General features: G+C 29.5%; 1 protein-coding gene across 1 annotated transcript in view; it reads right to left on the reverse strand.

Moving 5' to 3' along the window:
- Positions 1-220: 220 nt before the first annotated feature.
- Positions 221-26,230, reverse strand: part of LOC100164234 (Ig-like and fibronectin type-III domain-containing protein 1) — a 106,680-nt gene continuing 80,670 nt past the window's right edge. The window contains exons 13-24 of the mRNA XM_029486964.1: positions 20,745-20,920; positions 20,325-20,463; positions 20,121-20,256; positions 19,019-19,211; positions 17,990-18,236; positions 11,793-12,103; positions 8,310-8,463; positions 7,489-7,632; positions 6,925-7,036; positions 5,129-5,331; positions 2,837-3,018; positions 221-1,302 (exon numbers count right to left, since the gene is read on the reverse strand). Of these exons, the coding sequence (XP_029342824.1) occupies positions 1,144-1,302; positions 2,837-3,018; positions 5,129-5,331; positions 6,925-7,036; positions 7,489-7,632; positions 8,310-8,463; positions 11,793-12,103; positions 17,990-18,236; positions 19,019-19,211; positions 20,121-20,256; positions 20,325-20,463; positions 20,745-20,920 (2,156 nt within the window). The 3' untranslated portion in view covers positions 221-1,143. The remainder of the gene's footprint in view (positions 1,303-2,836; positions 3,019-5,128; positions 5,332-6,924; positions 7,037-7,488; positions 7,633-8,309; positions 8,464-11,792; positions 12,104-17,989; positions 18,237-19,018; positions 19,212-20,120; positions 20,257-20,324; positions 20,464-20,744; positions 20,921-26,230) is intronic.

The raw sequence follows: 26,230 nt of genomic DNA on the forward strand, positions 1-26,230 counted from the left end.
ACCATTTTGCTTCCGTTAAGAATATACAATCTGTAGGGTATATAGGAACTTGAGTAAGACTTGTTCGTTTTAAATATAAATAAGCCAAAGACAAATTGTAATAATTTTCCATTTTCAGACATACATATTTGATAAAGATTTTTGTTACATACCTATACTTATGTTATGTACACAAGGAATAATTTGAAAGTAAGGAAATAAATAATTTAACAACAGAGAATAAACAAAACACTCTTATATTTTCGCATGTAATCCTATATAATATACTGTACAAAAACCACAAGTTCATTAAAATTTCAATAATTGTAATTCTATTCGATTATATATAATATACGACGGGTGCGAATTGTTATTTTGTATCTGTATATTTATATTTTTATATAATATAGATATTATAATAGAGATCACAGTGGTTACCAACGTTAATACGTCTTATAGATAATTTTTGTTCTTACTTTACAAAACGGTTTTAAAACAATAATATTAAACTTAAATAAAAACATCTTACAATATTATATACCTAACAATGACTATACATAGTAGCGGTGTTTAAGGTATTGGAATTATTTACGTATGATACATTAATAATAATATTATAAACAAGATGATTTCAGGCGCATATACATAAATACCACATATATCACGCAAACATAAAATACTGTATATATAATATATTATAATACCCTAAAGAAATTCATCTAATGACCAGTTATTATTTCAATATAAATTTAAACGCCTTTTAGTGTAAGCATCAAACACACGATAGGTACATCGCTTCGTGTCGTATTTGTTAGTTCATTTGGGGTTTTTTTTATGATAACTAAAGTAATGTGTGGACACGATTTAGAAAGACGCTGAAGTAGAAATTGTTATTCAACAAAATAGGTCTCTCTCCCTAACCACCGTTTTTTCCCCCCTAAAGCTAGACATACCTTTATAATACATGGTATATATAATTGTTTTTCGTGTTATTAAAAATACGATTTTGCGACCTTATAGTGCTTAAAATAAAATGCAATATACCGTATATAATCATATAACAATCAATGTGATTTCACTGATTTCTATATAAATATATATATATGAATTTTTTTTTTTTTTTGAGTGGGGAAAGTGGGATTTTGTTTACCCGACCTGTAGTCTCTATGGCTTCAATCTTTTAAACCCAGCTCCGTCCGATCCAAGTTTAAGTTCTTCATATAATGTGGGTGGCACTTCGGTGGCTGTATGCAAGTGGTCTTGTTTCCATTCAGCGGTATTGAGTCCGTTAGTTGGGCCCGAATAAGGTAAATCAGTATGGTTCTGTAACAAACGGATAAACGAATATCGTTTTAGAATACTTTAAAATGATTAAAAAAATTAAGTAATTATTAATAATTTCCGATGTTCAAGTAATCAGTATAATATTATATTATACAATGTACTTTTATTTACATCAATATTGAAAACAAATAACGAACACACTAAGACATAATTTATAAATAAATGATAATAATATATTTGTTTTAATAAACAATATGAAATAACAAATATTATAATAAAACAAAGATACTGTCAAAATGATTGAAACAATTAAATTTGTCAAGAAATAATATTAAGTAGGTACTTAAATTATTACTCTTGTTGAAAAGTACGGCAATAAGTATGAATACAATTAATTTGTACTTTAATAAAGTCGGTTATTTGCTAGGTAATTTATCCTTTTAATCAATTTAATGAAATGCCATAATATTATTTTATATGCACACAATTAATTTTTATTTTATTTAAAATGTCAATAATGAAATATTTTCAATTTATTTTCGGTTTTTAATTATTTAAAAATTCATTTTTTACAGCTTACAAATTATTTTCGTATTAATTGTTTGAACAATAATTGTATGTCAACGATAGAAATATTTATGCGTTGATTTAATAATTTCATGTACACTATCAAAAGTATCATAATGGGTAATTATGAATTAAGTCGCTGAGAACGTTGAAGATTTATTTACATAAATGTACCTTACTTAATTGAAAAGCAAACAGAATAGAAAATTTAAGTTTTAAAGCAAAAGTCATACGAAACTCGACACATATTATCATCAAATCGTTATTTCTAATGTAAGTATTTTTATACAAATAATAACTTCTTGAAAATATGAAATATATTTGGTATTGAAGTACTTTATGTTTTAAAATGTCGATCTTTTACCAAGTGCTATTAAAAAGTAATATTTGGCTAACATTATGAGTTTTAGTACAACCATTAATTAACATACCGTTATTTTAAAAATAACAAAATAATTACCTACGTATTACCAAAAAAAAAAAAAAATACTGGTATAAATAACAATAAAAAAGTGGGTAAGTGGATTTCACTATGCTGTACAGTAGGTAACAAGGTGGCGACCGTACTAGATGGTGTTAAATTAGAATTCAATGCTATAAAACCATTGTATACGAAAAACTATTCTGAGCGAAGACTGTCTGTTTGCCTATAATATTACTAAGTAGGTATATTTTATGATAATATTATTGTGATTAAAGTAATTAATTTTAGTATTAGACATAAGGATCTACTACAGTAAGTTAAATTTATTTTTTTCAAAAAAATTACATGTGAGATTGTTATTGTGTGTATAAAATATAATATTATTGATTTGAAAGTTTTATATACCATTTGACCCCCCAAATTTACCATTTAGATTCACTTTCCTACCAGAAAAGATGCTCTTGAAGAAAATTGAAGTATTTTCACTGTCTCAAAAGGTGAGGACAGACACAAAAAAAAAAAACACACACGCATCATTGTAAAATCAATAAAAATAATTTTATAATTAAAAAATATAATTACCATGTTTTCCATATTGACTTCCCTCAGGTAACTTGGATTTTCAAATGAGACTCCACTTGATGATTTGTGCAATAAATTACCGTGACCGTGCATGTAATATACTACACCAGCTACTATGCCTCCAACGATCAAAATTGCAACAAATACACCAAATATAGTTCCAATATCAGCACGGCTTTCACCTAAAATACATAAAACAATAACAAACATAATTTGAGTGTATTCACATACGTATCCGTTTAATTGAATGTACTAAATTCAAAATCAATGATAGATACATATTATTATATTATAATACTAATTATTTATTAAAAACAATATTAGTTTTAATTAATTCTTTTTGAGGTGTTTATACAACTTGGGAAAAATAGTCGGTTAACTGATTTTATTCATACAATATAAGTATAAACACATTTACGATATTTCTAGTTATTGAATCTTAAATATTTATTTTATACTTATATGCATCCAATATACGTAGGAACTTTTTAATATAACGTGTGACTTATTCCGACCCAAATCTTATATAAATAATACTAGTCTACACCAGGATCACCAAACTACGACCCGCAAACAAGTTTTAACCGGCCCCTCAAAGAACAGTAAATAATCTAAAAATATGTTTGATACCCATAAAGTCTTTATCGCGCAGACGTGTCAATTGACATAATCACCTGTATCGGCTCTATCATAATTTACAAGATGATCGATTACATTTAAACAGTGAGAGAGATTAACCACTTCGATGAATTTAATCGACAACGTCTGTTCAGTTACCTCTATACCTACGTCTGCGGTGATTTTCGGCCCGCTAAGAGCTTTTGATATTTAATGTGGCCCTCAAATGAAAAATTTTGGAGACCCCCGGTCTACACTGTAAGAGTAAGTAAGTATATTATATATTTTCAAAAGATATTTACGTATGAAATAATATTAAACAACTATTTCCATTACTGATTGAAATATCTGGTACATATTTTAATAATATATACTACTAAATTATTACCTCTGGCGCAGCGTTGTTTGAGTGTACCACTATTCGGAAGTACTGTATTTTATTAATGCTCAAATGACATTTATGGATTGTACGTGAGCCATAATATTTTGTTTTTGAAATGCATTAAAAAAATATCGTTAAATTAAAGATACCGGAAAAATATGTCACTACACTGGTGTAGCTATTTAGCCTACCCAGGACGCCGTGTGATCCACGAATTAAAAAAATACGTTTAATTTTTATACCTTCCTTTAAATTAATGATTCCAAAGAATAAATAAACTAAAAATATGTATTTTTAAAAACATCTTTTAGCTGGAATTTAATTAAAATACTTGGCAAAAAAATTATTTTAATAAGCGGAGCCCTATGGAACAATAAAAAATCCTACCTAATCAAATTCCTAGGACAAGGGTCAAAGTAGCGTATTACTTTACTTTTAACTTAAGTGCCAAATAACAATGTATTTTAATTTTATACTGTTTGAGTATTAGTTAATAATTTATAAATTTCCAACTGTTATGATTATTATATACTTTTGAGACTCAATTTAAAGTATTTTACTTATTTCAACTACGATCATCAAATAAATAAATTCGTATTAGGTATGACAATGTTACATAAAAGATAAAGTAAACATTAATTTGTATACATACTTAAATCTAACACAATATAACAAATTCATTCAGATTTAAATCCCAGAAACGTTACTTTAAGACTATAAATTACTTAAATAGATATTATAATTTTTATTTTTGACCGGGATTATTATACTAATGGTGTATGCTCAAATAAATATTATGATCACAACAAATTAATTAACATTCAAATAGATTAATACATTTGATAAATAAAAATATCATTAACTATTAACACATTTCATATTTTTTATTTTGCCTCAATTTAAATTATTAATCATTATTTATAAGATATTTCAGCTTGCGTGATTGAAATAAAAGTTATGAGTGTACATAACACAAGCTGTTTTCATTTTTAAAACATGGTTTTGAAGAGCTGTCAAAAATAAACCATAATATATAGTCTGATTACAGTGTTTACGATGTTTTCTCAATAATATTTTTATAAAAAAAAAAAAAATGTAAAGTTTGTCATTTGTTAATATATCAGCGCTCGGTAAAAACCAACAAAACATTGTTCCAGTTTGAAAAACTTTTTTTTTATCCCAGCGACCAGTATTTTCATCATTACGATAAACATTTTACAACTCTATACAATAATTTTTTTATATGTACTTTCAACTTTTTTTTTTTTTAAATGCAAGCTAAATAAACTCACCCATGCTAGCCGCCGACGTGACGTCCTTTTCGGCAGTAGAAAATCTAATGGGTTCAGTCAGCGTACTCATGCCCCTCGAATTACCGGCTTTGAGCACCAACTCGTATGTCAAATCGTCCTTAAGCCCACTAATTTTCATGGACGTTTCTTTCGTGTCGTTCTTTTCTGGCGGGCTGTTGTTGCCCACGCGTCTCCAAAATACCCTAAAAACGAAAAATCGTACACATCAAATCGCAATATTCTACATAAAAATGTATCACATGTGCTGCTGTCGTTAAAATTCTGAAATTCTTAAATTATTTATGAACAAAGCTTTTCAGCTAATTATGAAGTTGTTTGTATAATGTTTGTAGAGTTACTAGCTAACCTGCATTGTATCGTTTTAAAAATTGATACCCAAATACTTGAATACTGTGGGTTGGTTTTTGCAATTTTCGGAATTTTTTATCAGACCACTTTTTCCTATTACTACAGTGTTTAGAAATACAAATACAGCAAATTAGCTGATACCCATTAATTTCCATATAAGTTTCAGAACTTCCGATATTCCATTTTTCAAAAAATGAATTCCATTGAATATCATATTATAATATATGGAAAGGTTTTCAAACATTTGTTTACGAGTAAAATATGAATGAGTCACATTATAAAAAATGATTCAATTATTTGCAAAATAATTTATAAAAAAACAAGGGTTGTCGCTTTTCTGTAAAATAGGTTGCAAATATATCCATCTCACCATTGAGACTATACTCAATGTAATGAATGTGTTTAATTTAAATTCAATGATAGATCATTATGTAACGATTACTCATTATGTAAGACAATTCTGAGTGGAAACGATATAATATTATGTAAACACTAATCCTCTATTTCTAAAGATATTTTATAATTTATTTAGATTACTATTGCAGAAAAACTTATGAGGAACATATTTTACCTATTGAAATGTCCAAATTTTTTACTTTCAAACAAAAATTGTACCGTTCATAAATCAAAAGTTTCAATAATCTCTTTAAATAACGTAAAAAGAGCTGAGATATATTTAAAATTATATCATCACGTAAATAAAATGCTTAAATAATTATTTGGTAGCTATGGTTATTTTATCTAGAAACCACCCTAAAAGTTGAAGATTGAAGCATTTTAATTGTTCCAAAAGTTGTTGATGGACACAATAAAAACTTTCACTTTTGTTAAGCCAATACAATTCATTGATCCGATCAAAATCTAAAACTGTTGGATTTAAACAATCTTATGATCAGTTAAACATTTCTATTATATTACTACAATAGGTACTATATACTACATTATATACTATCATCATGTTGATTCGAATCATATGAATGAAAAACTTGTTGTTTTCGGTGTTTCCGAATACTAGATTACTGCCACCCATAACTACCACGAACGTTAAAAGATTTTCTAAAAAAATTGTTTTACATAATTTTATATCGTTAAAAACATAATTTTTCTTAAGAAAAAAAATATTTTTACTATTTTTTATATCTTAATCGTTTTATAATTTTTTAACTTTCTTATGATAACATTCATTTTGAAGAAATAGAAACTTAAAAATGATAGTGATAAATAAAATATACCTAAAATTTAATTATTTTCCAAGTTTAGAATTAAAATTATTTATGTAAAATAAATATTATTAAAAACGTTAGTGTTTTCGGAAATAAAAAGTGCGTTACGTTAAACGAATCGCTCCGTATATATTATGCTAACTATTACTATCAAATGTTAATTTGTTAATCATGCAGAATAATGATTAATTTTTTCACACGTACCTGTATACTTCAACGGTCTGCGGGTTCTTCGCTGGCGGGTCCCACTTGACCGTGATAGTGTGTGTGTCTACGTTCTCCAAACGGACGTTGGTTGGTGGCCCCGGCAATTTGTCTAAAAAATTATGTATAATAATAAAGCAACACGATAAAATATGATTTTAACTACGTAATAAAATTATTATGATTATTCTAGTGGCGTATGGACGGAACGGGGAATCATTGAATTATACATCAATATTAATAAACTTCCGCACTCGACGTTTATCATGAACTACTACAAGGATGAAATAAAGTATATTTCTATCTCGTATGCAAGTCAAAACTATTCTGGATTACTCCAAAACGTTTTTTAAGGTTGCAAACCTCCCGCCACCCATCTACGACTAAATACATAATTCAGTGTTTAAATTTCAATTGAGTATTATTCTTTTTTTATTCATGAAATTGTTCGTACTCGAATCGAATACGACTTCCCTCCCTTCCCCCCCCCAAACGGGTAAAGAGACGATTTTGCGCTCGTATTACTGATTATTATATCGGGCGCGCCAAAAAACGGATCTATACCTCTCAGCTCGTGGAAGCAGGCCAGTATGGACTTGGAATAGGAGAGCACGCACATCTTGTTGTTGACGGGTTCACCGCGACACCACTCCAAACAGCGTCTGGGCACTCCGCGGTCCGAACAGCAGGCCCTGTGATCCGACCCATCTGAAACACGAAATTATATTATTGTAAATTTTAGCGCGTATGATATAATATGAATATTTGCGTTGTATATGCGTGTGTAGACGAATACCTCAATGTTGCGGAGTACCTATATGTGTATAATGGATAATTTGCTGGATAACGTTATTGTTGTATACAGACTGGGCCGGGAGCCTCGAGATACTACGATAACATTAGTTTAAGATAATATCATATTATCATTGAGTATATTATAATATATTGATAATATTATGATTACCAATGATAGTATCATACTATTATGCGTTATTAAATGTAAGGTAAAGTGTTATTATCATTTCATATTTTTTCGACAAAAAAAGAAAAGCTGTTGAGTAATTTGATAAAAAACGATGATCATAAATTAAATTTAATAATATTGCCTACTTGCCATTATATCGGCTCTATTATATTATAATATAATTGTTTAACATTTTTAATTGCTCCTTGTAATAACTATAATAGTGTATACAAAAATCACTTTAAAATATATATAATTTATTATCGTGACTCGGGAATTTTGTAATATAAACGATTGTAAACGATATGTATACAGCCGCTGACTGCCCGATTCAAAATATATAAAATGGCACTTGAACGTAGGTAACGAAATAGTGTGAGATACAGGTTAGTTATAATGATAATTATTTAAAATGTGGTACCTGATGCACATTTCATTAGTTTGTCAAAATCGTTGAAACAATCGGCTCTGCCGATGGCCACGTTGATGTCCAAATATGACGAAGAACACGCGTCCAAGCAACCGGCCGTCACGTTTTGTTGAACGCAACACTGAGTCACGTTGTTGGTCGTCACCTAAAAATATATACAAACACACACATATTATATATATATATATGTATAAACAACGTATGACACATTGACACGAGATGGACTATATCGAACGCGTTGCAGTTAATGGATATTGAGCATAGTTTAATGGTGTATTAAGTGCATTGTTGAAATTGTGGTTGTCGAGTCGAGTGCTGGGCGGGATGCGGAAAAGCCATATTATAGTTGTTTTCGAGTACACAGTAATACAATGTACAGGGTGGGAAAAAAAGATTTGGATCCCATATGATACTCAATGGGTATTTGTTTCACAGCCAATCAAGTTTTGACGATAATTTTTTTAATATATTACTATCAACACCGATTCGAGTTAAAAGTTATAATATAAATTGATATTCAATTCAATAATATGAGGACCATTATATACGTGATCGGTGGTAGTATATATTTTATTAAAATCGTGAGATAGATGTTAAATTAAAGAATTTTGGGTCTAATCACTTGGTAATATCTGTACTATTAATATATATTATTTTCTAAGCTATTTAACACGGATTAAAATTGTATTCAAGTCTATGATGATATTGTAACTTAAAATAATAATCATTAATTATTGACATATCTACAATGAGAAATAGTGTAATAATAATTATTATGTTACACACTTACTACTAATAGGAAAACTTTAAAGGTTAGTGCCCTAAGTATACCTACTTGTTTTTCAATCTGGATATTTTTACAATAATTTATTCAATAGTATGGAAAAATTAATAATATTACTTGATTTACTCTAATAATTAGATTTATATTTTACAGTATATTTTGTTTCCCCATATAGTAAAACTTTAAAAGATTATAATGTATTTTGTATTCGTCGATCGTTAACGGGCACATTTACATATTGTACACATTTAGAATCTTTCCGGACTTATAAAACATAATGTTTGAATGCATATTACATATAGGTGTTTTATCAATTCATTCCATTGAAATACCTTCATCATTGATTGCGTGGTTGTGCTTTGTTTTGATTTGAATGAATGTAGAATATCGTGATAGGTACCTATCTACTTAACCTTAAGAGAATATGAACTATGAAGAAAGATGTTTTGTGGTAATTAGCTTATATCAATAATTATTGTATTTCTCGGACTCTTTAATTTTACATGATATTAGCTTAACGTCTAGCAATTGGTCGCAAAATTCTATCCTAATAATGTGTATCACATAGTTTTTATAAATTGGCCATCATCAAGTATACCTATTACTGATTACCATAATGGTGTCAAACTAGTATTGCATATCAATTTATATATGAATCATCAAATTACTCTCGCTTTGGTGCCCGTGGTAGTTTGTGTTTATCAGAAAAACTGTTTGGTTATATGATATAAAAACACATCTACAATTTGAGTAAAATTAAATAAAATTTAAAAATACCTACATAGCTACCTATACTAAATATGGATATCATACGCATACGAGTTTAATACCATCCTTTTGTCCACCTTGTGTACTACACTGTAGCCGGGGAAAAGTGTTTCGAATGACAATACAATAATAATATGACGGGTTAAACTAAATCGAGCAGAATGGACAGACAGTATGCAAATGTCATTCGAGACCGGTCGTCTCCCTTTCTCTCTCTCTCTCTCTCACACACTCTCTCTATATAACCAAAGCGTATAAAAGCATATGATTAAATACTTGCGTGCTAGTATATATTTATAGATATTTGATGCGCATTAAGGCGATTTCAAGGAATTATAAAAAAACGTCGTGGCCGCCTTTTATATGTCAGTTCGAAACAATATGTTCGTATTATATGCCATCAATCCTCGTTATTATATCGGTCGGTAATAATAATAATGTCGGGCCCAACACGGATTTGCCAAACCACGCGCGTCTTGTTTATACCTAGCTATACCGCGTAACTAAATATTATATATATGTGTATATAAAAGCACGAGTGGTGCGGTACCGTCGTCCCGGCCGATCCCGCCGCGTTTAATCCCCCAGCGGCCTTTGATCCTATACCGTGACAAATGCTCCGCAACGTGACTCGCCCTGGCCGTCACAGCCACAGTGGAGGCGTTATTACCATTATATTATATACAATATGTCGGTTCGTTGTGGAGCCCTATCGTATAATTTATCCCCACCCCACCGCCCGCGTGGTTTCGTCGCCATTCCGGGGGTAGGTCGGTGGGTGACAAAAAAAAAAAATAGTCCTAAGCCCCTGGACTGAACCCGGCTAAGCTATTGCCGTATTTTGTCATTTGCGTGCGTATTCTAAGCCCTCCAAAACTCGTCAATATATATATGGTTTTATATATGAATACCCGTAAAAGAATACACGTGTGTCGTGCGTGTGTGAGTATGTCTATGATGTACGTGAGAGGGTGTAGGTGTTTAGAGGACATGACTCACCAAATCCCCAACCCTTATTGCCGTATCGTGTTATTTGTTTTTATGGCTATAATATAATGGTACAAATATTATCAGTGATGTTTCCATCAATTTTCTTCAATGTACCGTCGTCGAGCGTCTGATCTAGAGTATTTTATACTTTACTTATGTTTGATATGAGATGAAGAAATCAGAAAACGATCAAAAAGAAAATCCAAATTACGTTTTTTTTAAGTCCATACGAAATAAAAAAATCAACTTATTTCGTTAATTTAACAAAGGATAGGTATATCGCTATCTATAATGTACTCCTTAAAACGGCCGATAGATTCGTTGCCTATATTATTTTTAGCGTTCATAATTCTAAAGTCAATACCCAATCAGTAGAGATTCAAAATTTATCAACAGTTCAGTCAAAAAGACCGTCGGAACCTCGTCTTAGATTATCAGTTCATTGTTTATTATTGAATTGCTAGAGAGTATACGGCACTGCAGTATATTCATGATTTTTCAACTACATTTTTAGAGGATACGGTGTAATAGTAAGTACTTAATTAGGAGTATAATATTATCATCCGAGATATAATACTTAATAATATAATATGAGGCGTCTATCTAAAACGCAAGTATTGCATCATCACAAAGTAGTATTTTCCTACAATCCCCTAATCCCCCCCCTGGATACGCCACTGCCTACGACTAAATCGGGTCGTTGAGTTTTCTAAAATCATGTAGTGCTGCATGACCGAAAAGGTCTATTCGATTGGTCCTCCTCGTGTTATAGTAAACCGTAGTGTATCCAAATATTGTTATGGTGACAAACACGGAACTGGCGCTTATGCATATAATATTGGCGTGTACGAGACGTGTGTGCTACATGTGATAATAAAACATTACACGACGCATGCGCAATACCCGACCGGCGCGGTATGTGTTGTACTTACAGAGTTCCTGATGCGCACGGACACGGGCTTGGTGGAGCTGCCGAACGAGTTCTCGGCGTGACAGAAGTAGTCGCCGTCGTCCGTCTCTGTCAGCTTGCTAATGGTGAGCTCCATGACGAACTTGGTGTAGTCCTCCTTGGACCGGATCACGTTCACGTTGTGTTTGCCGCTCTGGATCACGGGCGTCCGGCCCTGTGGATCCCTCCAAAACATGGTTTTCGGTTCGGGGTGCGCGTCCACCATGCACTCGAGCGTCACGGTGTCGCCCAGGTTGGCCATGGTGATTTTCGACGCCACCAATTTGGGAACGTCTGAAACACACAGGATATTATTATGACGATAACAATAATAATCGTTACGAAAAGAAAAATAATATCGATGATAATAACATAACCAGCAAATTAACTCTAATATGCGGCCCCGCCGATAAACGCATTACTGCAGCAGGTATCACGGTAAAATGTCTCCATTTTCGCTCGCTAATCGGATCCAGCACGTCAACAATACAAACGTTATTATATAAACCCAGTTATGGAGCCAATACGCTTCAATTATAGAGTGTACCTAATTTAATATAATTTAACCCTACGCAGATCACAACGTGTATAATGCAATATTCCGTACTCTGCCGCCAAAGATAATATTGTTATGCGATGCTATAACATTATTATTTTAAGTGCCTACGTCGTATTTTACGAAATCATGATAATTACACAATATTATTGATGGTGATGATAAAATATAAACAAACATAATATTATTATTATTCATACCTAACTCTATTCTATTTCGTTTCAACCGTAGACTAGTCCAGGGACTAGAACCTTTATAATTTTATCGGTTCGGGTTTAGGTTTAGGTTCTCAAAAACCAAAAATTTCGGTTTCGGTTCTGATTTAGGTTTTTAAAAATATCGAATTTCGGTTACGGTTTCGGTTTCGGTTAATACCGGTTTTAACCATAATTATTTGACTTTTTTTTTATCAATTAAGTACTATATAAAAAAATTAACATAATATTAATAACCTCTTTTTAGTGACAGGTATATATGTAATTAAGTGTAACTATTTCAGAATTTAGGTAATATTATAAAAAATGAATTATTATAAAATAATAAATTAAAATAAATAAATCATTTTAATATTTAAAATAAATAAAAAATTATTCTTAAACAAAAAATAAGAATGAATTTTTAACACACTTGGGTGACCCATGTTTCTGTTTGATATAATAATTTTTAACTTAGGTATATATAAAAATATAAATTTAAACAATATATACGCGCTATGAGACGAAGAACAGTTAAGTAGAATTGTCGTACAGAGCATAGTATAAAGAAAACAGTTAACGATACCCGCATTAGGTTTAGGTATTTTAATATTATCAATGCATGCATATTAGCAAGGTAACAATTATAATTTATAATTTATATGACAACTTACTCTGAAATTCTGAATCACTTATAAACGTCCAAATTGCTATTATTGTCAGAAATTCTACATCAGCTATTGCGAATTACGATTCAATAATAATATTGATATCGATTACCTACATGGAAATTAAAATTTGGATTTTTGGTATTTCTTTTATGACAATTCTGTTGTACTTGTACACATAATAATATTCTTATTTCTTAGCATTGATAAACTTTTATAGGTCTACAATTCTATATTATATAATATTATTACTAATAATTAGTTATTACCTACTTACACCATAGATAAAATATATATTGGATTTTGGAACCGAAAAGAACCGAAAAAACCGTAAAAACCGCTACATCAAAATATAGGTTTCGGTTTCGGTTCCTAGAAAAATGTATTTAAGGGTTCCGGTCCGGTTTCGGTTCCAAGATTTTCAAAAGGTTTCGGTTCAAAACCGGTCAATTTCGGTACGGTTCCAGTCCCTGGACTAGTCTATTAGTATTTTAAACAAAAGTCGTGTTGTGTACCTATTATACGGATATATGTTTATTATGTTTGATTCGTATTGATTTTGTCCCCATATAATATAGAAGACATTAAGTGATTTTATAGGGTATATATTTCGATAAAGTAAACGACAAACTTTCTTGTATAGGTACCATTCCAAAAATATATTATCATTATATTTTAGAACGTATATATTTTTTTATATGAGTAAATATATGTGGTTATTATTCTACTACCACCAACCATTATATATACACACATGCTGCAGTATATGTATAATGTATATATTTACTTAAAATAACTCAGTTAAACCACCATGATCGAGTTTAAACAGTGCATGGAATAGTTCTGGTTATGTTTGCGTTAAACTTTTATTTTTGGTAAGCATTAACCGCATTTCGTCGACTATTATAATATAATATATATACTATGTCCCTTTTATCCGGAAACCCGCTTTCGTCCATTTTATATGCTTTGGCACGAATTTAGTTAAACGGTCCATGACGAATTTTGATGCGATTTCTGACAGACTGCTAGTGAGGGGGTGGTTAGGGAATGACGGTATCGATTTCACGTCACGGTGCTCTTAGAGCTTACTTAAATCGTGTCTCCGGTGGACTGACTGTGTGGTATAAAACAATGATGACGAGGGGTGGTGTGTGGTGGCGTCGGCGATTTGCCGGTAAACCGAGTGAAAAACCACCGGCACATCGGTGTGGGGACGTCGCGTGGTCCCGGAGGGAGGAAACGCCGTTTTAAATGATATATTGCTGGGGATAAACGGCCACCGGGTTAGGTACATAATAATAATAATATCACATAATATAATATATTATTATTATTACTATGTGAACGGAGTATCGCCGACCTTAAAACGACCCGGGCGGCACATTCTGCGCAAAACTGTTGGTTTTAGGGGTCCCCAGCACTTACCCCGATTCGATACAACAAAGATTCGTTCTCCGACCTAGTGTCTAAACAACGCCGCAGCAATGTTTGGTTACTAGACGGGAATCGAATTGGTCGAAACACACGTGCTTGGTGTACCGACGATGTGTGCGCAGGGAAACGTTCAATTTGCCGAATGGTTACAAAGGCAATTTTATACGACTCGTACGCGCGAGATCACAAATTTTCTCCCAACGAACCCGACTTCAAAGTCCAAACTTCTATTTTAAAATGTATTTCGTTCTACAATTTATATCGCTACCCGCCGTTGAAGTTGTCATCATTAAGTATTAAACACTTATAGCACTTTACCAGCCACACTGTACAGGGTAAACTGAATGTGTATACAGTTCAATAAAGCCCAACGGTCGAGTGTTTTATTCACTTTGAGATTAAAACAAAACATATTAAACCTTTACGGGTTTTATCTCATTACGCGTTCACTCATTTCCATGTGAACAAAAAAATTATTGTCGTGGAACGTTATTGATTTGCATCGTCCTTCAAACTATATATTCATTGAACAATATTGTGCTTTTAAAAAGGTTCGGTAGGTACATCACGAGTGATCACAGAATATAATTCCCTCTTCTGTAATAGCGTAATGGAATGAAATCAATATTTTTGTTTAATTATTCCTATAGTTTTATTCAGTTTTGTCTAGTGTAAAAATAAGGGTCAGTACGTCAGGCTTAAAGACACTTTGTATCGAATTTTTCATACGTTTATAACTGACAAATTTTCGTTATGGTGTTTTTTATTTACAACTTGCTACAAAATAATAAATTTATCAAACAGCACACTACAAAATTAAATATTTATCTATAACTACAAATTTCAAATCCATAGATAAAATAATAGAACTATTGTATACAATTATTACTAATTGCTTACACGAAGAGCAATATTAAACCCAAGACAAATTTAATCGAATAATGCATCTATCAAAAACATTTATTTAACCATTATTCAAGTTCACTTTAGACCTAGTCTTGTTTTGTCTTCCGTATATGTGTGAAATATATTGCATATAAAGCATCCATCTTCTAGGAGCGAAGATGAGAGTGTTAAAGCTGTGACACGGAAATACTACAAAGAAAAAAGAAATAATCTCTCTTTCTTTTTTGAAATATCGTATGTTGGGTGCGTATTTATAATGTCAGGTAAAAACCAAAGCTTTGATAAATCAGAAAACAATGTGAATAATGTTTCCAAAACTTTCAAGTTTCAACAACTTCGTAAGTAATTTAACTGTTTGTAAACGTGCTTTGACATTGTATAACGGATCATGAGAATTGTAATTAAATCTCTAAATATAGTTTACCGTTGTGGTGTCATGACACTCGAAGGAGCGTTGAATTATAACAATTAATTTTAAATTTAAAATTTTTTTAAATTCTATTTTATATATAAAGCAATATTATATATTAATATATGTGTATAAAATAATATGTTATTTTATATATATAGGAAAACGTCTTAAACTTTTCCTTCATTCGTTATTTTATATTCATACACACGTGTTTATTTAATATATACTATCAATCGAAAAGTTAGCAAATTACATACACCAAACTGAAAGTTTTAATAAATTTGTGAATTTTGAAATATTACGCGTCTTCAATGAAAATAGAAGAAAAATTAATAATATATAATATGTAAAGATACATGCTATTCACATTCCACAAAACTTCAAAGAATTCTTTTAAAAATTCGTTTCACGAAAATTACATTGTTGAGTTGATTTTTCAAAGCTTTCTTTTTAAACTAAACTGTCAACATCCAACAAAGGAATACAAATCTACATAATAGTTATCTGATGCCCATGTGTAGAAAGAGAAATGCGAAATAATTTTCAGTGTTAAGATCACCGAGAAAAATTACTACATCTTTGTATATTTATTGCATTAAAACCTAGTTTCTTAATTTTATTTTTTTTACTAAAAATATTTTCTTTGAGATAACTGGACACACGGAGTTCCATATATCATCCAAAAGCTTTTATATATACCATTATTTATTTACAAAATACTCAGAATGTTGCTTAATGCACTCCAATAGTTTTAATAATTTAACAGATGTACTTTTAAATTTTAATGATATTTAACTGTTTAATTATGACCTAAGCGTAATTACGTGCTTCTTCTAAAATTCGCAAATAGATAATTTGAAATATCTATAAATAAAGTTTTTATTAAAACAATCGAAAAAAATAATATGATTGTGTTATTCATGTTACATAATATAATTTTATTAATATAACCTTAATTGTGTGTTCATTTCATATTACTTTTAGTACCTATAAGAAGCCACCTAAAATCGAGATTTTTAATTATATTTTATAGAAACGCAAAACCATTTATTTCATAGATAGTAACACGAATAAAGTGTGAAAATACTTTTAAAATGATACGATCTTGTGTTACCATAAATATTAGTTCATTATATGGGGGTAAGTTATTATTTATAATACAATGTTATAAAGATATAAGGTACAACACTACTAAACCAAAATACACGTGTAACCTATATTCAAAAATAATGATAGACTATGTTTGGTTGTTATTAATATTTACGATTTCAATAATTTTGTATTTTATTATTTATTTTATTCATTGTATTATTTTCAATAATATTAAATGTCAAATATGTAGTAATATAATATACCATCATATTTCCATATAATAATATTGTGAACCATAAAATGTTGTCTTTTTTTATAAGGTCATAAAAGTATACTTAATGTATAATATTCATTAGTTTCGTTAATATATTTAATATTACATTTTTTTATCATTAAAACTTGTTATAACTTATAACTATGTATAATAATAAATTTGGTTCTACACGACTTTAAAACAAAGAATAAAATAAAGATAATATATCTTATACATCATCATATTACGAGTTTTTTTTTATTATTGAAATTTAGTTAAGTGCCTACTAGCGAATGTTCATAATATTTTTTTTTTAATTAAATAAAAATAAGTTTAGTTTGACAACTGCTAATTTATTGTTATGTACCTACTAGGTGTCTATATTTTAGCCTTTAGACATATTTAAAATCTCCGAAATGTATCAAAAAAATAAGACATAGTTAAGAATTTAGAATACTTTGGGAATAAAAAAAATAAAAAACTGTATAATACTGTTATACCTACTATAGGTGTACCGTATACTAGGTATACGTTTTTGGTTTTAATAGTATATTAATATTTTATATATAAATACACTAGCGGTATTCTGAGTCAGGTATCTACAAAGATAATATTATGAAACAAACAAATTGCTAAAATATGATTTTCAAAGTGTTACTTACAGCTAATACTGATTTTTCTCGATGATTGCATAGGCGTACCGTAGCCATTATCTGCATAGCATGATATTTCATCCATGTCTCGTGTAACGTTGTGGATAACGGTCACCATGTGTCTAGATGTCTCTTGTCTGACTAATCTTCCAGATATGTACAGTGATATGGTAGGTGATGGCGTACCCATGGCAATGCACAGCACGGTCATGCTGCTGCCTTCCATTACCAAGTTTATTGGATGGACCGTTGGAGGCTATTTTAAGAAAATATTACATTAAACGACTACAAAAACTTCGAATAAATAACATAGCGTGTTTATTAACGAAATACTTTTTTGTTCATATTATACACACACAGACACGCCATGTATAATACAATCTCGGTGGCGTCATTTCAGTTATCATAGATGGGGTAAAAGTTTTTACCAGCTCATAAAACTGAATAAAAAACTTAAAAACCCTCGCTTCGTTCGCAAGTTAATTTACACTTAAATTTGTATCTCAATTCCATTCCCATTTTACTTAATTGTATGAGTATCGCAAAAATATATTTACTTTTTATTTATTTAATCGCAACGGCATGGAGAGTTATATAAATATGATACCTATTACTATCAATCCCTTTACACGGTGATGGATTTTGAGCAAACGAGATAAAATATTTTTTATTATTATATTCATTATTTGGTCCATTGAATAAACAGGAAATTATATTAATGTTTTTGATCTTAAACTATATCAAATGTACGAAACGACATGTATGATGTATTGATGTTTATCTAGTTATGAACAGCATATTTGTATTCGATATATGAAATACCTACACCAACAATATATTTTTCGATATCAAAGTTATTTCTATTAAAATATAGTTTTGAATTAATAACATGAAACAAAATTATCAAATATGTAAAAACCTACAAAACCTATTTATGTTTCAACGTATTGAAACGTATACAAATAATAATTAAATTACATTGATCATTTTACACGATGACTATAACAAATAATAATAATATAGTAAAATACCACAAACCTCGACGAAAGCTGGATAAGCGGGGTCGGTCCACGCAATCAATGTTTCTGACGGCAAGCTTTTACCATTCTTCGACATGGCCACTATGTAAATGATGTACTGAGAGTTTGGAGATAGATTTTCCACGGTGTACGCGGGCACAGCTACATCAATTTGATGGAAGACCGTTTCCGCTACTGATTTCCAATACAACCTAAACATATAAATAGGCATCACTTTTTTTTTTCAGAGAAAATTGTTGTTTTAAATATCATAGACCGTGGATTTTGTTGTGTATATATTTAGTTTATTAAATTCGTCTAAGACTGTAAATACCTACTATCATACTTTTTATTTTGTTAACCGATAAAGTATAACAGTATAATTAGATACATTATAATATAAACCGTCTTATAATTATAATAATATTATAATATTATATAGTTATAAAAATAAGGGTCGTAGGCTTAACAACATTTTTTTTAACTTTATCACCAAGTAGGAACAATATTTTGTTTTCATTCCTCATTTAAATGATATAGAAACAATATCCACCTCTATATTAAAATTATAATAAATCGTTATTTAAACTACAATTATTTACGGCTATTAGAAATAACAAATCTACAAGTATTTATTGTAGTTATGATAATAATAAAGAATTGAATTAAAGAAAATTGTTTAACGCTTTTTTTATATATCACCAATGTACTTTTAAAAAACGATTCGCCAAAAATTGTAAAGTTTAATTTTTGCAGAGGCTTGAAATTAAGCCAATTCTTGGAAATTACACAAAAATTTGTTATCTAGGTTACCTATCTCATACCTTGTAAGACAATAATTTAGTAGGGTATTCGAAAACGGTCGTTTCCTGATAAAATATAGCACAAATGGGAAATTCAGATAGTCCTCTAAGCCCAGTTTTCCCACATAATAACAACGGACATTAAGAATGGGTTGTTTTATTGCTTTGAAAAAGTATTTTTCATAAATTACCATGAAACTTTATATTATCTTCTCAGTAAATCGACGGTTACTTAACCAATAAAATCATAAGTAAACGGTCATAGTGCTAAAATGTCCATCTCAAAATGACCACTATCTACTAGTATTAAATTCTTACTTGTAAGTTATTTCTTCGGACACGTGACTAAACTCGGGTGGCTGCCAAGTGATAGTAACGTAGTTGGCACTGTGAGCTGAAACGGACAATGAATGTGGTGGAGATGTAACGCCCACGACACCCTTACCATTCAAATCTATAGTGGAGGTCGGTAATTTTAGTAAATACAAATACATGAAGTTATTGTGTTTAATTATTGCGTACCTGTTTCGGTGATATTGAGCAAGAGTATAGATGACGGTAATGAGGTACCGTGTATATTTTTTGATACGACAAAAACTTTGTAGAGTTTCCCAGTCTCCAATTTCATCAATACCACTGAGTTTTCAGTGACTTCCATTTGCTGAACAAACAAGATATCATAATTGTCTTAATAAATATTCATATCACATATTTCCCCCCTTTCATTTTATATTTCTTCAGCTTTTATCGTAACTTTCACAATAATATAAACAGTTCTTATTCTTAACAAAACACGTTTATATATGATTTTTATTAAAAACATACTAATTCTACTATTAAATATATTATATCACGTCATTCAACGCACAGCCAACCGTCTCTCTGTATCTTCACAAATTTGATTAAACGTTGTTTTAACACATTAAAATACGAAATTCATACCTGATCTAGTTTTATCGTGTTTTCGTGGACCGTGGAATTATTAACTTTTTGATAGTGCACTACAAAACTGGTTACGTTATTATTGTCATTGGGAGGATTCCATACCAACGAAACACTGCTGTTGGTTAATTTCACCGCGTGCATGTCTCCTACTGGCCCTGGTAACTTGCCTGTACCTGTGAGTTTAATTTATATTACTATTTAAAATTAGCGTTCATACCTATAATGCCCTACATGTTACATAAGAAACTTTTGTAAAATTCAACGCATATAATGTAATAGGTACCTCCTATACCCAAGTAAACGATTAAAAATAAATCAAAACTATTATAAAATGTGTACTTAGGTACATATACCTATACTCCGGCCCACGAGAGTCCATACGTAAACTGCGCATTCATATAGTAATACGTGACGTCTGTTTTCTCCCACCATGATGCCATTCCCACTATTCGGCAACGTGCCGATGCGCATTGACGGACGCGTTTTTACGTATGGACTCTCGTGGGCCGGAGTATATACGTATACAATTTACAATTCAAAAATGTAACTATTTTAAGTCATGTCAAACAGAACATAGAACATCATCGTTCATATTATAATTTTAACATTATATTGTATACTTAAAAAGTTTGGCTGTATGTATAAGAGATTACAACTTGAACACACCTATATATCCCATAATAATTATTGTTTAGTATCTTAGAACTTAAAACACAAACACTATATAATATATTGAGCATTGTCAGATGATATCTTTAAGCTATCAACGTGTCATAACTTATAAACTTACGGCAGAAGTAATGTGTCGTTTTAAACTGTAGTGGTGAACAGGTCTGGTTTGGTTAGGCGAGCTACCGAAAAAATCTCGGTGGGCCGCTTAAAGTTTGGGCCGGTCGTGTGAGTGTGAGTGAAAATAAATAAATTAAATAAATTATGTTTAAAATACGATTGGCCACCTATAAACTCGTAATAATTATAAACGTAATTTTGGGCCACTGAATATGTAAATGGGCCGCTAATAGAAGTGAAAATCTCGAGTGGCCGATACATACCAATCCGGCCCGGGTGGTGAATATTAAAATAAGAGATAATGATGATTATTCATAAAATTAAGGGGGCTGGAGCGTGATTCATTTTTGGTCGAAAACATAGCTCACGACTTCAATCACTACGCCTAATATAATGTTCCGATATTAATTTTGAAAGCAAATTTGAATTTTTCACTAAATTATCTATGCTTTGACAATTTCATTTTTCTGATTTTTATTTTTTTTTTTACTTAGAAATTCACTAACAAAAAGAGTAAAAATAGATCATATTTATAATTCAAATTTAAATACATTGATATAGAATATGAAAAATGTACGACAGTTAAAGCATAGCAAATTTAGAGGAGAATTCAAATCTGCTTTCAAAATTAAAATCGGAACATCCTACTGAGCACTACGCTTGATGTCAGAGGTAGTATTTTTTGAAAAAAAATTGTTGTCATTTTATAAAGCAATATATGTTGACTTGTGCATGCGCGTAGGTAAAATTACAGACGTACATCCTGGTCACTATGATGCCCCTTTTAAATGTGATCAGTACTACGAATTACGTACACTAATGTTTATTTACTTTCAACACATACACAAGACCCAGATAAACAGAAATATAAAATGCCTAGTTTTTACTCCGTAGAATTGATTACGCTCCAGTCCCCTTAAGACTTTGATATATTTCCCTAAAACGATTCTTTATTGGAGTAAATTAATTTTAATCTGTTTATAGAATTATATTATTCAACTATTATCGTCCAGTGGTTTCCACTAAAAAAACCTAATACTTATTTAATTTTTTTGATTTATTTAAACAATTGAAATGAACATACAACCAGTTTTAATTTCATATTCCTAAGCAGAATATATTTGAAGTAACTCCCTATTTCGATCTATAAAATCAAATGTCGGACAAGTAGTTTATAAGTCATAACTTATAAGTATTTAATGTTTAGGTGAGTGGAGTAGAGGAACAACATTTTACGGGGTATCCCCAGTGGCGCAAAATTATATCGATAAAAAATAGTAAAAATAGATTATCGTAGAAAAATGTTGTTTTTTAACTAGGTACCTATTTAAATTATGTAAGTAAAAAAAATATTTTCAAAAACATTATTATTTTTTTAAACAAGGAGTGTCTCGTGTTAAATGGATTACCCGTTATACTTAATGATAATAATATATAGGTAAACTATATTAATACACTGTATACAAGGTGGAAAAAATAATTTCCAGATGGTATTCAGATTTCAGTAGACTATGTATAGGTAATAGATCTGTTTTATTTTAAATATATACAAAATTGTTAACTTTTTAGTTTCCGGGATAAATAAGGAATTTATTGTAAAAACAAAAAGTTTTATAACTATCAAATTTGATGTTAAATTTTAATACACACTGACAATTTGTTTTCTACGATTTATTAATAGTATAGGTACCTATACTTTTATGAAGTTCCAAATAGTTAAAAATGTATATGATTCATAATTTTAGAATCTTATAGTAATCTCTATGAATTAATGTTTGACTTTAGGAGAATTGGAAAGTCCATAATTTTATTTTGTGTTACCTACATGTTTTACTTAAAATTTAAATTAAAATTTTTTTTTAAATGAATTGTATTATTTTAAAATAATTAGTTAATTCTTTGCCAGTTTACTTAAAGTATAGTGTACATAGTTAATATATTAATTGAAATATGAAATAGAGTATAATCATTAATTTATATAATTATTAAAACATAAGTAAAGAAATTAATATATTATAACATTATTATTGTTACTAAAAAATTAAAAAATACCATCAAAAAATAAAGGGGTAGCTTGGTATGTATATGTTAGCATCACAAAGCATCACAAAGCATCACAATAGTATAAACAAGATATGAGATATAAATTCTTATTATAATTAACGGTATCGATATTTAAGTTTTATATAAAACTTGTTATTTGTACATTTTGAAAATTAAATTTAAAAAAAAACCAACTGGAAAATATTCTTTTTACTATCTTGTGCGTATGTTATTATAAACATGCAATACAATTTATAAAAATAAATTTTTTTTTAATAAATATTATTCCTAGTCCATGACTTGACATTGTTTAAATTAACTATGGATTCCACCAGGACCAACTAAACCTTGTCATATCCGAAAACCTCGATTTATCCCTTAAACCAAACCCAGACTAAAATAATTTAATTATTAATTTTTTTAAATTAAATAATTTATTTAAAACAATTTAAAAATGCAATATTTAAATCCAACGACCATTTTTTCACTCTATTTTTTTTTTTTATTAATGAAGTATTATTATTGTAATCTATTTAACCTATCATTAAAATAACATGTAAATACAATATAACTAGTGATAAACTCATTACTACCAAAGTTGTTAAAAAACGATCTATAAAAAAAAAACCCCGAATAAAGGTTAAAAACTTATCTTATATAAAGTTTTATTTTATTTAGCAATGGTAATAATTTATTACAAAACAGACTATAAAATTAGAATTAATTAGTCAATTTATGTGCTACAGTATCAATATGTAATATAAACTTCAGGTCCTAAAGACATTTTTTGTTTTGGAAGTGGTCCAATAAATTCGTTGCTTTCGGAGTCTCAAACTCACTACTCACATAGTTACATGCGACACTGATTCAAATTATAAAAATTATGACATTTACTGCGCGTGTATTTTCAACAAATTGGAATCACCAGTTTTAAATATTGTTTGCCTTAATTCAGAATTTAAAATGTTGACAATTATATTAATTTAATACTTTGTTTATAAGAAATAAAATATATTGCTTCATTTTTACTTTGACCTATTTTTTACACATAAAAATGTACACAAAATCGTTTTCCTAGTATAATTTACGATTTATGATTAAGATACCAACTTCAGTGACTTGTCCTACTCCTGTTCTCGTTTTTTTTTTTAATTTATTCATTTTTAAATATCTATGATCTATGACCAAAAATGTAATGTCTACGATTTTCAAGATATAATAATGGTTCATAAAATAATACTAAAACACGCGATTTATATGGATAAAAGTATAAAAAAAACTTCCTAACTTAATTTAGAAATACAAATTTCATTAATTTTGCTATTTTTTAAACTAATTTTTTCATTATTTATAAATTTAATTTTAAGTAATTTGAATAAATGTTTGATATAATAATATGTCAAAGTCAGATATCTACGATAAATTATATGCAAATTATACAAATCTCATTTGAAAATAATAATTTAAATAGCAATGTTGTAAAAAGTGGAATGTACTGTATTTGGTCAATTATTATGATTTTTAGCATCATACGACTTTAATTATAACAGTATGGGTAATTAATATTTTGGTTACCCAAATAAACATACCTATAAAGGTTTAATAGGTTAGATCGTATATTAATTTTTATAATGCACATTAGTATATTGGGAAAAACGTATAATAGTAAACGTATAATAATTCAAGAAATTATTTGACATATATTTGCTTATGGGTAATATTATAAACAATGGATAAATTAAAATATTTATGTTCAAATGCAAAACCATAAAAAAGTAATTAAAATAATATGTATTATTATTTCGACCATCAAAGAGATTCAAAAGTCTACCTAGGGAACAAAAAAAATACTAGTAGGTAGTTACAATTATAAATATGCTATTTTCACTTTTTATGTTCTTGTATAATTAAACGCTACCGAAAATATAGTGACATTAAGGAGATATTAATAAGTAATAACTACGTTGGAATGATAAAAATAATTTATTGCAATACGGAAATTCAATGGCGTAAAACGACAGGTGAATTGTGGTACATATATAATATTATATAGGTTAGGTAAAATATAGCTTTAAAAAAACACTGCAGTAGTCTGAGTAATCGTGTTCAAACGTTATTGCCACACGCAACAAACACGTATATACCTATTATTATTTTATGTGTATACCGGATTATTGTTAAAAAAAAAAAGCAGGTTACCTACATTAGTGATTTGACAAAGGGCTTTGGTTAAAAATTGTTTAAGCATTTTCAAGGATAACAAAAATGAAACAACTAAAATATATAGGTACTGTTTAAAGGGACATTTTACCGAGTAATTTTTAAGACTATAATAATATAATTTATTAATTTGACGAGCGATTACGAAAGTATAAATGAAAAAGTCGTGCTCGAAACAACTGCACACGTTATACTCACTCATGATATTATAATAATTACGAACACATTATTACATTAATAGTAAAATATATTATGAAAGTGAACTTTATCGACGCTGATGTTTTATTTAGCCCGACGCGGTAACCGACTGGCGACTACACCTACACAACATGCATAGGTACATTTTGCCGCGGAAAAGTTAAAAATATTATATTGTAACACACTCGATGCAGCAATTTTTTTCTCTTGAAATTTTCGTTTTTGTTTACGGC

Source organism: Acyrthosiphon pisum, chromosome A1 (assembly GCF_005508785.2).
Source record: "Acyrthosiphon pisum isolate AL4f chromosome A1, pea_aphid_22Mar2018_4r6ur, whole genome shotgun sequence".
NCBI classification, from domain to species: Eukaryota; Metazoa; Arthropoda; class Insecta; order Hemiptera; family Aphididae; genus Acyrthosiphon; species Acyrthosiphon pisum.